The sequence below is a fragment of the Narcine bancroftii genome, chromosome 6, assembly GCF_036971445.1.
Source record: "Narcine bancroftii isolate sNarBan1 chromosome 6, sNarBan1.hap1, whole genome shotgun sequence".
NCBI lineage: Eukaryota > Metazoa > Chordata > Chondrichthyes > Torpediniformes > Narcinidae > Narcine > Narcine bancroftii.
The window spans coordinates 67,515,037-67,528,420 of NC_091474.1; the positions used below are offsets into that span (position 1 = coordinate 67,515,037).

The 13,384-nt window shown below is 43.6% G+C and overlaps 1 protein-coding gene across 1 annotated transcript in view; it reads left to right on the top strand.

The window, feature by feature from the left end:
- Nucleotides 1–1,048: 1,048 nt before the first annotated feature.
- The window catches only part of LOC138736174 (CUB and sushi domain-containing protein 1-like), a 2,349,200-nt gene continuing 2,336,864 nt past the window's right edge, over nucleotides 1,049–13,384 (top strand). The window contains exon 1 of the mRNA XM_069885244.1: nucleotides 1,049–1,131. Within this exon, the coding sequence (XP_069741345.1) occupies nucleotides 1,098–1,131 (34 nt within the window). The 5' untranslated portion in view covers nucleotides 1,049–1,097. The remainder of the gene's footprint in view (nucleotides 1,132–13,384) is intronic.

Below are 13,384 nucleotides of genomic sequence, written 5' to 3' on the forward strand. Positions count from 1 at the left end.
ATCCATCAAGAAATCACACTGGAAGGTTCCATCAAGAAACCATGCTGGAAGGTTCCATCAAGAGATCATACTGGAAGGTTCCATCAAGAGACCACGCTGGAAGAATCCATCAAGAAATCACACTGGAAGGTTCCATCAAGTACCATACTGGAAGTTTCCATCAAGAGACTACACTGGAAGGTTCCATCAAGAAACCACACTGGAAGGTTCCATCAAGAAACCATGCTGGAAGGATCCATCAAGAGATCATACTGGAAAGTTCCATCAAGAAACCACACTGGAAGGTTCCATCAAGAAACCATGCTGGAAGGATCCATCAAGAGATCATACTGGAAAGTTCCATCAAGAAACCACACTGGAAGGTTCCATTAAGAAACCATGCTGGAAGGATCCATCAAGAAATTACACTGGAAAGTTCCATCAAGAAACCACACTGGAAGGTTCCATTAAGAAACCATGCTGGAAGGATCCATCAAGAAATTACACTGGAAAGTTCCATCAAGAAACCACGCTGGAAGGATCCATCAAGAAATTACACTGGAAGGATCCATCAAGAGGTCATGGTGGAAGGTTCCATCTAGAGTCTACGCTGGAAGGTTCCATCAAGAAAACCTGGAGGGAGTAAAATTCTGAAATAAAAAGGGAAAATTCAGGAATACTCAGCAAGTCAGGAGGCAGATCTAAGGCTTCTGTTTGAAGACTCTCACTGTGCTTCTCTCTCTACAGACGCTGCACAATGTGGTGAGTGTTACTCACATTTTCTGTTGATACAACACCAGTTCTGATGTGAGCTGACAGCCCCAGAAGTTGAATTAAATCGAAGACAGGGATAATAGGCAAAATTACTTTTAAATTCTTTTTAAAGATTTCAGAATTAGTATGGTGTGGCGGTGTGAGCAGTGGAGGAAACACAGCCACCACGTTGAGGGTCGTTAACGACTGTTTTTATTCAAATTCAGCACGTCCCTATAAGGGCAGCAGGAGCTCAGTCACCTGCTGCATTGTGATGTCATAATCGCTGCCCAGGGTGGGCACTGGAAGGGATGGTGGAGTCAGAGAGAAACCTCCACGTGGCAATACAAGCAGGCCGGTTCGCTATGAGGATGTGCGCCTCCACAGTGCTTTATTTTGGTTTGTAGATTTAAAACATAAATATCTGTGGAATATTACATTTAATTTCTTACCAGGATAGAAAGATTGGTCAAAATTGTGTTCTGATAAATAGCATCATTTATTAATGTCAGATATAAATTGGTTCACTACAATTTTATGCACCAATTATACCTTACACTGCAAAAACTACATGGTTTAAAATCTGGAATTCTGGACTCATGTTTTAAGTATAGTATAGAGGTGAAACATTTAAACTTTCAACCTGGCTATGGGTGGGGGTTAGAACTATTGACAGAAATTACAGAAGTGGATTTTCCATTGGAACTAGAACTGTATTTATTGAGCAATCTTATGGTTATTGGCACATAACTATCAAAGTATCGAATCCAGTTTGTGAAGATCGCTCTAGCAGTAGCTAGGAGATGTTTTGCTGTTACATGGAAGTTCGACTCTCCCCTACTTATTACTCACTGGAATATGGAAATACAACATTGTGCCTCCCTGGAAAAAATCACTTAAGATGTTATAAAGAAATATGATGTGGAGACCTATTCTTTTCTGAATGTCAGTATGTTTAACTTGGATTTGTGATGCTCATCTTGTTCTCTGTTCCATAAATTAATCCAAGAATAAATTCAGTTTAATGTTGCTTTTTGATGTTAATATAATTTCAAACTGTGTTGCATTTCATATTTGATAAAATACGATTTCTTCAGTTGCAAAAACATGGTTAATAATTACAATTGTTTGAAATTACTTGATAACTTGAAATAGTTAAGATAGCTTGAGATATTTGAAATACCGTAGCTTGAGGTTGAGGCTAACGAATATGTTCTTACCGACCATCAAACAAGACTTGCTTCATCCACAACGACAGACTGATCCTGCCTCTCACGTTCACAAAAACCCAGACACTCTCTGACCTTCACAGAGTAGTTAAAAATTCTAAACAAGCTGTACTGTAAATATACTAATACAGAACCTATATCATTTTAGCCTCTACACATGACATGTTTGTTAAAATATGGCAATCTGATTTTAATCCTACTGGCTTAAGCATATAATTAACTTCCCTGAAAAGGTTTAAATAATATAGTGAGGTTAATAGTGTTGAATTCCTGAAGATCAAGAGATGGACTAATTAATAAAAGCTGCTCAAATATTCCTTCCCTTTTTGTAGCAGTTAACCGTTTGGAAGGGAGGTGAAATTTGGGCAATCATACCTTGTAATTTTGTAATTTTAAAATACTATTTATATGATGTATGTAATAATGTTCTTCTGAGACTTGGAAGAATTAAAATCAAATATTTGAAAGAAGGATGGGTAAGTTGGAGAGGACTTTGTAATGTGAGCACGAAGAGGGTCTCTGTGGTTGATCAAAGTGCTTTCACTTTTCATTAAGCAATTTACAAGGGATGTATTTAACTCCACCACATAATGAATGAACTTTGGGCTATTCTTGTAGCTAACTCCTTCATTAAGAGAGAGTCATTGCTGTCACTGCTTCACAGCTGTGCAATTGCCTTTGTTTTGTCTAACTTATCAAATTGTACTGTGCAAAAACAAGCATTTAGAAACTGCATGACCTCGGTTTTGTCAGCAGGTTCAGTTGCAAATGATAAAGAGCAAGAATGAATTCTGCATCTTATTTGAAGGTAGGGAAATGTATCCTCTAGAGGGCATGAGAGAGAAATGAATAAAACGCAGAGCTCAGAGCAGTGAAAAGAACACTTAAAAAAACTTGCAGCCGCTTATAGAAATGTTTCTGCCACCCTCTTAGGCCCAGTCATGTCGGAGGAAGCCATGACTTTGAACGCTGATGTACTTATTCACTGCAACCTCTTCTCACTTTGCGGCAGTGCTTGACTGGCTGATAAATGGTTTTGTCGTGAAGTAATCGTTTTCATAAGGTGAAATCGAGATGCATAGCAAGAATGCCTTCAGAAAATTAGACAGCAATACTGGATAATTTAACAGATGATGAATTACATGAAAATTATTCCTCATTGAATCTACTTAGATTGGAATAAATAAACTGGCCCTTATTCCATCCAGGGCCACAAACAGACCTTCCAAGTGGGGCGGAGATTTACCGACACTTCTTCCAACATGATCCACTGCATAGCCTCCTCTGTGTTAGTGAGACCAAACATAGATTAGGTGACCACTTCGCCAAACACAAATGCTCTGTCTGTGGGTCTAAATTTGAGCTTCCTGTGGTGAACCATTTCAACTCCCCCCAGTGAGGCTTACGGCAACATGTCTGTCCTCAGTCTCATCCATTGTCAGGGTGAGGCCAAATATAAACTTCAAGAACAACACATCATATTCCTCCTGGGCCCCCTTGAACCATATGGCAGGAACTCTGCCTCAATTTGATTTCACTGTTTTCATCTCTTCTTTACCTACTCCTGCACTTAATTTATTTTTCTTTACCGCTCTCACTAGCTTTTTGTCTCCCCTCCCCACCCCCTTCCCTCCACCCATCTCCTCTTACACCCTCTGTCCTATAACCTCTGGGCCCCTCCTCTGCCTTCATTCCCGCTTTATGCATGTAATTTCAGTCCTTGTCTTGATGAAGGGTCCCAACCCGGAAAGTTGATGGTTCATCTCCACCCATGGATGCTCTCTGATCCACTGATTTCCTGCAATTTGTTTTATGCATCGACTCAAGATTGACACGGCCGCAGTCTTCGTGATTCTCTGCAGTCCTTATTTCTGTCCTGATACTTGGAAATTACAAATACAAGGTACCGTAGAAGACTACAGCACAGAAATAGGCCCTTTGGCCCATCGAGTCTGTGCTGAACTATTATTCTGCCTAGTCTCATTGACCTACACCAAGACCATAAACCTCCACGCTCCTTTCACCTATGTACCTATTCAAATTTAACTTTAATGTCAAAATCAAGCCTGCACCCACTGCATCAGCTGCTCTTGCTAAATCCACACCCCGCTCTGTGTGAAGAAGTTCCCCTTCAACATTTACCCTTTCACCCTGAACCCATGTCCTCTAGTTCCTGCCTCACCAGCTTGCATTTACTCTATTTAAACCCCTCATACTTAACAGATATTCAAATTACTTCTCTCTGAGGTGTTGGCTTAACTTTAGAGTAAATTACCCTTGTCCAAGCTCTGTCAAAGCCCTGAGATCTGGCCCGTGTAGGTTGGGCATTCATTGTTGTTGTTGTTCGTCCTTCATAGTCGAAGATGACAATAACTTCAAAATCAAATGGGAGATTGGTGACTGGGGGTCCGGAAGTGACTGGAGAGGCCAATCCGGGCCCTGAAGGCTCGTCACATGTTGGACACAAGTGGGTGGGTGCTGTCATGACAGTGGATGCTGCTCAGGCCTTGCGTACAGCACGCTTTCGTTACGCCTCGGTGATGTGCCTGACTTCAGCTGCACGGACTCCTGTGGTGATCTTGCTGTGCCAAGCTAGACGGTTGACGGCAAGCATTTCCCATGTGTTGATGTTGACACCTAGGCCTTTGAAGGAGACTTTGAGGCAGTCTTTGTAACATTTCTTCTGCCCCCCCCCCCCCACGACTGAGCGCTTGCCCTGGCACAGTTCTCCATAAAGCAGCTGCTTAGACAATCATTCATTACCACTCGTGCCAATATACGCTGGAGAAACTCTGTTTTGTGTGCTATTCAAACTCAACCTCTTGTAGGTAGTGCAAGATTGATAAAAATTAGAACCATGTTGGACAAAAGTATCATGTTAAAGAGATAAATGCAGTGAAACAGTGCAGATGTCATCTTGTACCAATGGGGGGAGGATGGAGTATGACCAAGAGGGGTGGGGGGCAGGGTTGTGTAATTTAATATGTTGATGGCTTTCCTGAGGCAGCTTGAGGTGAAAGTAGAGATGATGCAGGGGAGGTTGGTTTGTGTGATAGCCTGAGCTGAGTTCATAACCCCCGGCAGTTTGATTGGAGTGGTCCCCTTCCCATGCAGTGATGCATCCAGGTGGGAGAATTTTTCAGGTGCATCTGTAACGATTGATAAAAGGCACTGGGGCCATGCTGAATTTAAGTCAGTCTGGACTGTAATAAAACAAACAGCAGAACCAAAGAGCACACAACCACTTCTAGTGGGAGTGAGTGGTTCAAAGAAAGAGTATTCAATGTAACTCATTCCCTGCACTGAGCCCCACTCACAGTTCACAATATTCTTGCTCAGCTTATATAGTACTTTAGATGGGAGCCAACATTTAGTTTTGAATGTAGTTTTAAATGTTTTTTACTTTGGCAATCGAATGTTTTTGCTACTTCTATCCTTTACAGTTTCTGTGATTTACTATCCAGTCACCTTCCCAGCAGCTTTCTGAACATCTCTTGCTCATACTCGCATCCCCTTTAAGTCATGCATTCTCTGCAGCTGGTTCTAAAGGTTGTCACGGTTGGAGGGTGGTGGTGGGAACGAGCTCCCACTGCTACACAAATGCTCTTCATTCCATGCATCTCAAACAGCCTCTGACAACCAAGTACAACTCCTGGCCTTCACATGTGGCGTAGTTCTTATGCCCGGTGGAGCTGTTCTCACTAACAGCAGAAGGGGCAAAGGCACCTTGAAACCAGTTGCTCTGGGCAGATGGGGCTCATTAACTATGGATGGTAACTCATCTAGGAGAGGGAGAACACCAATTTCAAACTTCCGCTTCCTTGTGACCATACCCGCTCACGGGAAAGGGTTTGGGAGTAAGCCCCAAGGAAAAGTCAAAGTCCTGAAGGTGGCTGACTGCTGTACCCAGCATTGGCACAGCAACTCCTGCTGATACCAAACTGTATCGACTTTCACTGTTCCTTTGGACCTGTCATTAGCATGAAGAGGAGTTGGGGTGGGTGGTCCCACTGCATGTGCAACAGGCAGATCTCCATATCAAATCTGCCCTGGCTTGTGCCCTGGAGATGCCACTCTCTGCAGCTGTAGACTGCTTAAGCTACTAAAGCATCACCTCTTTTGTTGGCCTACTTACTACAGCAGAAGCCCCCTTCCCATAATCCTTTACACTGGTGCCGTGCCGAATTTCCTCAGATGTTTGAGGAAGTGGAGGTGTAGAAAAATGTCATGCTGGTAAGAGTGTTCTGTTGATCAAGAAGAAGGGCAGTGGAGTTACTTGCGAGCACTCTAAGCACCCTCAAGGAATGAGTGTCTGAGCACAGAAGAGAAGCATTGGCCAATATTTGACATCAGTCAAGAGGGAGGAACTTCAGGGTGAAATGAAGTATTATTATCAGTAGTACAGCAGTGCAACACAGAATCAGCGGGAAGGAAGACAAATGCAATGCTGGCATTTTATTACAAGAGGGATAGAATATAAAAGCAGAGATGTAGTATTAAGGCTTTATAAGGCTTTCCTTAGACGAGCCAGACTCAACCTGTTTATGGCTATGGCTGCCCTTGGACTCTGCTCAGTCTATAGACTCCCATCCCTGTGAAGCAGTTTAGCTAGCTTTTTCTTTCCTCCCGAATAAATAAAAGCAATAAAAAAAATTATGATTTCAGTCCTTAGCCCTCTTTTAAATGTGCTGTGGTTTCCGTTGAGACTGGCTGGCTTAGACCACACTCGGAATATTGCGAGCAGTTTTGGGCTCCACATCTAAGGAAGAATGTGTTGGCATTGGAAAAGGTCAAGAGGAAGATTATAAGGACGATCTACGGAGTGAAAGGGTTTTCGTATGAGGAGCATTGAAGGCTCTGGGATTGTACTCACAAGAGTTCAGGAGAATGGGGGGGAAATCTCATTGAACCCTGTCAAATACTGAAACACATGTATAAAGTGGATGTTGGGAGGATATTTTCTCTGGTGGAGCCAGAGGGCACAGTCTCAGAATGCAAAAAAGTCCCTTTAGAACAGAGATGAGGAGGAATTTCTTCATTCAGAGTGAATTTATGGTATTCATTGCTGTGCTTGGCTGTGGAGGTCATGTCATTGGTGTAATTTAAGTCGGAGGTAGCTACATTCTTGATCAGGAAAGGAATCAAGGGTTATGGGGTGAACGAGAATGGGGTTGAAAAGGATATTTGGCCATTATGGAATGGCAGGGTAGATTTGATTGGCAAAATGGCCTAATTCCACTCCTATGCTTGATGGGCTTAAGCCTCACAGAAAACCACATTTGATCCTGATTTGCGCTGTTGTCTGGGTGGAGTTTGACCACAAGAACTTTGTCTTCCTCCCATATCCAAGAGATTTCCCAAGGTGGCTATTGTATATCACCCCTGTAGGCAAGCAGTAGAATCAGTGTTCATAAGCATACGTGGAGAATGAAAACTCCAATCAATGAGAGGTCTGGTCAGAGTCAGTGGGTTGAAGGATCTGTTGACATATGGTATCTATCTATGACTCTTGTGAGTGGCCATTTCTGGATTGAAGCTTGGTTGGAATGGCATTCAAACTGCTGACGAATAACCAACATTGATTTTTCTTGCAACATTCGAGGGCAAGTTCAGCACAGAGAAGCATTGAGGGGGGAAATTTCTTATTAAGCAGCAGCTGTGACTTTGAAATCAATACAACTGTTAACACACACATCACTCGGATTGGTAAAATTTATTTTCTTTTCTCTCACATTCCGATTTGGGCCATGCCTGTGTTTAAAGCTGTGTGCCAAGATTTCTGATGCAGATCAAACAACTGAGATACTTGGAAAATTAGTGCCGTTTCCAATGGGCTCACATGTAATCTTGCAATTAACCAAGCAGTAGCACGATATAACTGGGAAAGGAATGAAGCAAATCTCAGCAGCACTTGACAATTAGTTACTTTGCACAGATCTAGTGGGGTTGAAAATCACAGTGTAACTGAATCAACCAGAAATAAATGCCACAGTGAAAAGAAATCAAATTCCTCCTCAAAAGATCAGAGGTCCAGGGGCTTAAAAATATTGGTGGTTCAAGGCAAGTTGGGAGATTTAGAATTCAGGGCTGTGGTATTCTTTGTGGTGAATGCGAGGTCATCCACTCTGAAGGAAAGGTAGTGAATCGGATTATTATTCAAATGGTGAAACCCTCCTGCCCTATTTTAAGGTCATTTCATGTGTGATGATAATCTGAGATATTTGATTTGTTTCCTCTATATGCGTGTAATGCATGTGCCAAAGGCTTTCTAAGAATATTCAGTCAAGGGTGTTCAAATTCATTATGAAACCAAATTCTTCTTCTGCCACATCAACATGTCTGTTCTTACCCTCATGCCCTGCTAAATTGAGGCCATCCACAAATTGGAGGAACAACATTTGGGCACTCTCCAACCAGATGGCATTAACATTGACTTCAATTTCCATTTACCCCCCCCCCCCTCCGAGTCTCTCTATCCCTCTGTCTCCTTACGTCCAGTTCCTCATCCTCTTCCCTCCTTTCTCTGATCATAGAGCTGTTCTCTCCCCCCCCATTACTTCTCAGTTTTTCTCTATTTGATCCTCCCTGCTCCTTTCCCTTCCTCCTTTCCTCTCCCTCTCCCCACCTTTTTATTCAGGCACCTGCTTCTCCTGATTTCTGACGAAGGGCCCAGGCCTTTCATATCGTTGGTTACCCTCCAGGTTCTATGGATGTTGCATGACTGACTGAGTTTCTCCAGTAGCGCTGGACTCTAGTATCTGCAGATTTTCTTGCTTAACTCTTCTTTCTTGCAAATAAATGCTTTTCTCAACCAATGAGACTGCAGAGGTTTGGCCTGTCAGATTCATACACCTATCTGGGCTGTTTGGTGTGATGGGGCTCTCAGTTCAATTGCCTTGCACTTTGCTACCACTCCCTTGGTCATAGACTCAGTTCTGGAATGGGCAATTTCTCCAATTTAACCGGGTCCTTCTCCAATTCCTCATTTCCTGATATCTCCTCACATTTACCCAGTGCAATGTTGCTCTTCTTGAACCGACTCAACTAATTTCCCCCAAGAGATCCCAAATGGCTCATCAATGTCCTGCATGGTAGGAAGCCTGTCATCTATTTGAGACCCTAGACCAAGCAATGTGGTTGATTGATGCTGACCTTGTAGGGTGAGAGTCAAGGTGATGGGATGATCTGAAGAGATTCTTTTCAGGATGGGCAATTGCCAGAGCACTTCTATAAAGGAATGTAAACACAACAGTAAACTCAGACAGTATATCCAGCTCAGACAGTAAATGCAAGGAGGGAAACAGAGTTGATGGTTTGGGCCAATGACTTTGCATCAAGTCTAGTTAGAGATAAACCACCTTCAGTAGCATGATCTTCCTTCAGCTTCAGACTGGATGTTTGCTGGTTGCAATGTGTTCAATCTCAGATGGAAATCCTCAGAAAATTAAAGCAGTTAGCAGGCACACAATGTGACCCAGTCTGTCCAAGCAGGGATTGAAATTTCAGGCAAAAAAACTGTTCTGACGAAGGGACTTTGACCGTTTCTCTCCACAGAAGCCTGTGTGTTTCCAGCATTTTTCCTGATTTTGGATTAAATTTCCATCATCACCAATTTATTACTTTTTGGTCTTTTGTTGGCGTCCAATTGCATCTGCCCCTGAAGATGGAGACCTGGAATTCTATCCAGCCGTGTTCCCATTCCCAGTGATTTTATTTAAAAAAAAAACAATTTGCAGGGCATTCTGCTCCTGGCAATTGCTTTCTGAAGTCCACAGAGTAGAATGGTGAGGGGGCTGAGCCTGTTATTCCACGACCTACTTTCCCAGGGCTATGTGTCTTCAGGTGTGCACATGCACATACCCATCTGTTTCTTTCGTAATGGCTTCTCCTGGTAGACTTGCGTGAGCCTTGAGGTTTCAAAGCATTCACTGCCAGTCATGCAGATCAATCCTCAATTGCAGCCATGTGATTAGTTCGATATGGCCTCTTGAGATGAACGCTCGTTTATTGAAATATGGCCCCTGCGAATTATAGTGATGTAACAATGTATATTGCTGCCACATTAAAAGTAAAGCAGGTTTTAAGATGGATCTGTGTCATTCCTGGAAATGCTTGTTAATAACTCTGAATAAAGTGATACATGAGTTTTTTCCCTCGATAACATCTACAATATTGTGAAAATAGATAGAGCTTCTTATCTCTGAAAATGTGGCTCGGAGCTTTGAAGTGACGTCGATGAAGGAAATGTCTTAGAAGGTATCTGGGAATCGTGGTTATACAAAAATGGACTGAGTATCTCCAGAGTAAAGTTGAATAGAAAATGGACAAATTATGAGGATTTGCCAAGCATCCAGCCAGAGTACAATTCATCCCATATTCAACAAGATCAATTATTCAATTTCTTGTTTCTGTAAGTAGAAAATGCTGGAAGTTCTGAGATAATTTGGAAGCAACACTGAAGAGAGATTAAAAAAAAATAATGTGAATATTGAACTTTGGTCAAAAGTAGGGAAAGTTGTAAATTGACTTTTATAATATGATTGGGTGGTAGGCAATGACCCAGTGGAAGACAGACTGCAGGAGGGAGTTTGACTGGCTGACTTATCGGATGTCCTGTGATTGTTTGCAGAACAGGACTGGCAGTTGTCTTGAAATTTGGAGAACCCACAGGGTTCTGTGTCAAGGTGGTGGCAGCCTGGACCTCCAGGGGAGCAGCAGACAGGCGCAGCACACTAGAGGGAGAACAACCCCCCCTCCCCATCGACAGGGATAAGTCTGGGAGAGGATCCTACAGGATGGGAGGTCACAGTGGTGGACTAGCTGGGGGGGGGGAGGGGCTCAGAACCTGAAGGACTCACATCAGGCCATGGGGCTGCTGGAGATCGGCTCATGGGATTGGGATCCGTGAGGATGTCTCTGCTATGTATGGGCTCCCAAAGGCCCTCCGGTGCTTACATTTCTCTGAACATATCAGGGGTCCAGAACTCAGGGTGACTCGGATGCCCAGAGCTTTTGTTCACCACTGGGATAGGCAGGAGGCCGTACCACTCTGGAGGTTATGGGAGCACAGGAGGCAGTGATGTCGGGATCACGGAAACTCAGTGTCGCTGAAGGGGCCCTTGTTTGCTTCTGTTTCTCTTCCAATCATGCACTTTGTGTGCTGCTACAGGGAAAATGAAAGAAAATGATTTTTGAGCATCTTGCGTAGATTCTGGTTGTGTCTGGAGAAGATGGACATAGATGAATCTTGACATTCTCGGAAGAGAATTGTGGTGGCGGAAACATCTACAACTTGATATGTGAATCAAAGGACAAGGATTTGGTCAGCTGAGTGTCTGAAATGATGGTTCATTTCTGAGGGTTAATGCATGCCAGGTCAAAGCTGAGAGGCTGCCTTGTGAAGGACAGTAAGGAAGGACATCAGAAGTAAGAGCGGGAGTAAGTTTGTCTGCTCTGTCATTCTGTGATCTGGCAGTGGACTCAGCTTCACATGCCCGCCTTTTCCCTATCACTCTCAGTTCCTTGACTGTGCGGGGTCAGGGGGGGGGGAGTCTACCTGTCTGCATTTTAAATACCTACTGGGATGCCCCTCCCTGCAAGCAAAGAGCATTCCACCACATTCCTGGCTTGTGATGGGATGTCAAATGTGGAAGTGCCAGAGTCCGCGTATTCCTCCCAAGCAACACACCCATCCTGACTTGGAAATGCATTGTCGAGTGTAAACCATGTGAACTCATTCCCCAGTAGCATTCGGGGGAGGTTGGGGGGGGGGGAACTGCAGAGTTTCCAAGAGGTGACACTGCCACCTTCTGATGGGTGGCATGGTTGGTGCAATGCCTTTACAGTGCCAGCGATGGGGTCTGGTGCTTGAATCCTTGCGCTGTCTGTAAGGAGTTTGTACGTTCTCCTCGTGTCCGCGTGGAGTTTCCCCTGGGGCTCTGGATTCTTCCCACCATTTGAAAGGTACTCGGGGTGCAGGTAAATTGGGCATAAAATGGGTGGGCTGAAATGGCCTGTTACTGTGCTGTATGTCTAAATTTAAAAAAATTAAAACAGAATAGAGGCAAACTCCCAACCCAAAAGAACAATCAACATAGAAGAGTCCAGTGCAGGCCCCCCAGACCATGATGTTGTAAACATGACCTATGTAAACCTACTGCACATCAATCTGATCCTTCCCTAACTCACACCCACAACCCTCTATTTTTCTTACATCCATTTGAGAGTCTTTTTAATGTCCCTATTGTACCATCACCTCCAGTAATGCATTCCAGGCACCCACTGGTCTCTGTGTAAAATAACCCCTCTGACGTCTCCCCTCATCTTTTCTTCACTCGCCTGAAATAGAGGTCCTCTGGTATTTGCTATTGTTGCCCGAGGAAAAAAAGTGCTGGCTGTCCACCCTTTCTTGGCCTTTCATAACTTTGAGAGCCCACGAGGGAATAGTTGAAGCAGTAGTTCTTACTCCTTGAATCTGTCCTTTGAGGTCTGAGAAACATCTTTTATTTACCTCACCACAACGTTCACGTCAGTCCTGGCACCTGCTATCTTCTACATGAAGGAAGTTAAAAAAAATTTGCAGGAAATGAGCCAAGCTGCTTTGAGAGAAATGTAAATTAAGTTATTTCAGAAATGAACATTTGGAACACACATAAATACTGTGACACATTGCATGGCAAGTGCAGTGTGCCTGTTGCTATCTTGTCCACAGGCCACAGTGACTCAGAATTTTGTGGATTCTTGTTATATATTGACAGAAATTGTTTGCTATGGTCAGTTATGAACTCAGATCATTGTATTATGTACCCACAGGAAGATTTCTTGCATTTTTTTGCGGAATATGTGTTTGACAAGAAGCACTGCGGCATGTTAAATTTACATTTATGGGGAAGATGCTGCCAAGTTCTGGGTTGGTATTACTTACTTGGCGACAGTTTTTAATATTCTTTAGGATAGGAACAACGGCAGCAAAAACCCAACCTATAAAATCTCCTTAATGCTGCATCTGCGTTAACAGCAGCTCAGCCTTCGGTGCAGACCTGGAGAGCTGAGGCTTGTCTTCCAGCACTCCTTCGCAGGACCCTACTGCCCGGTGGCTATGCCGATAGCCCGTTCAGGTTTAAACCACTGGCAGAATGGGGTTGGCAGTGATTTTTACAACTAATAACCCACGAGGGTCCGTGCCTCAGTTTGGATCTGATTTGGTGTCCTGATTTGAAACCCCTCTGTGCCTGACTGATAACCCTGCATGGCACTGACCATCAAATGACAAATCCGATCAACTGGAAACATATGTGGGTTGAACTGAGTAATTTACTGGGTATTTCACTGGTCTTGTGAGACCTCCTTGTCGCCATGTGCTTTAACGCATTGGCCGCCCCTGCCACAGACACTGCATTGCCTTGAGACGCCCCTGGGCTTGG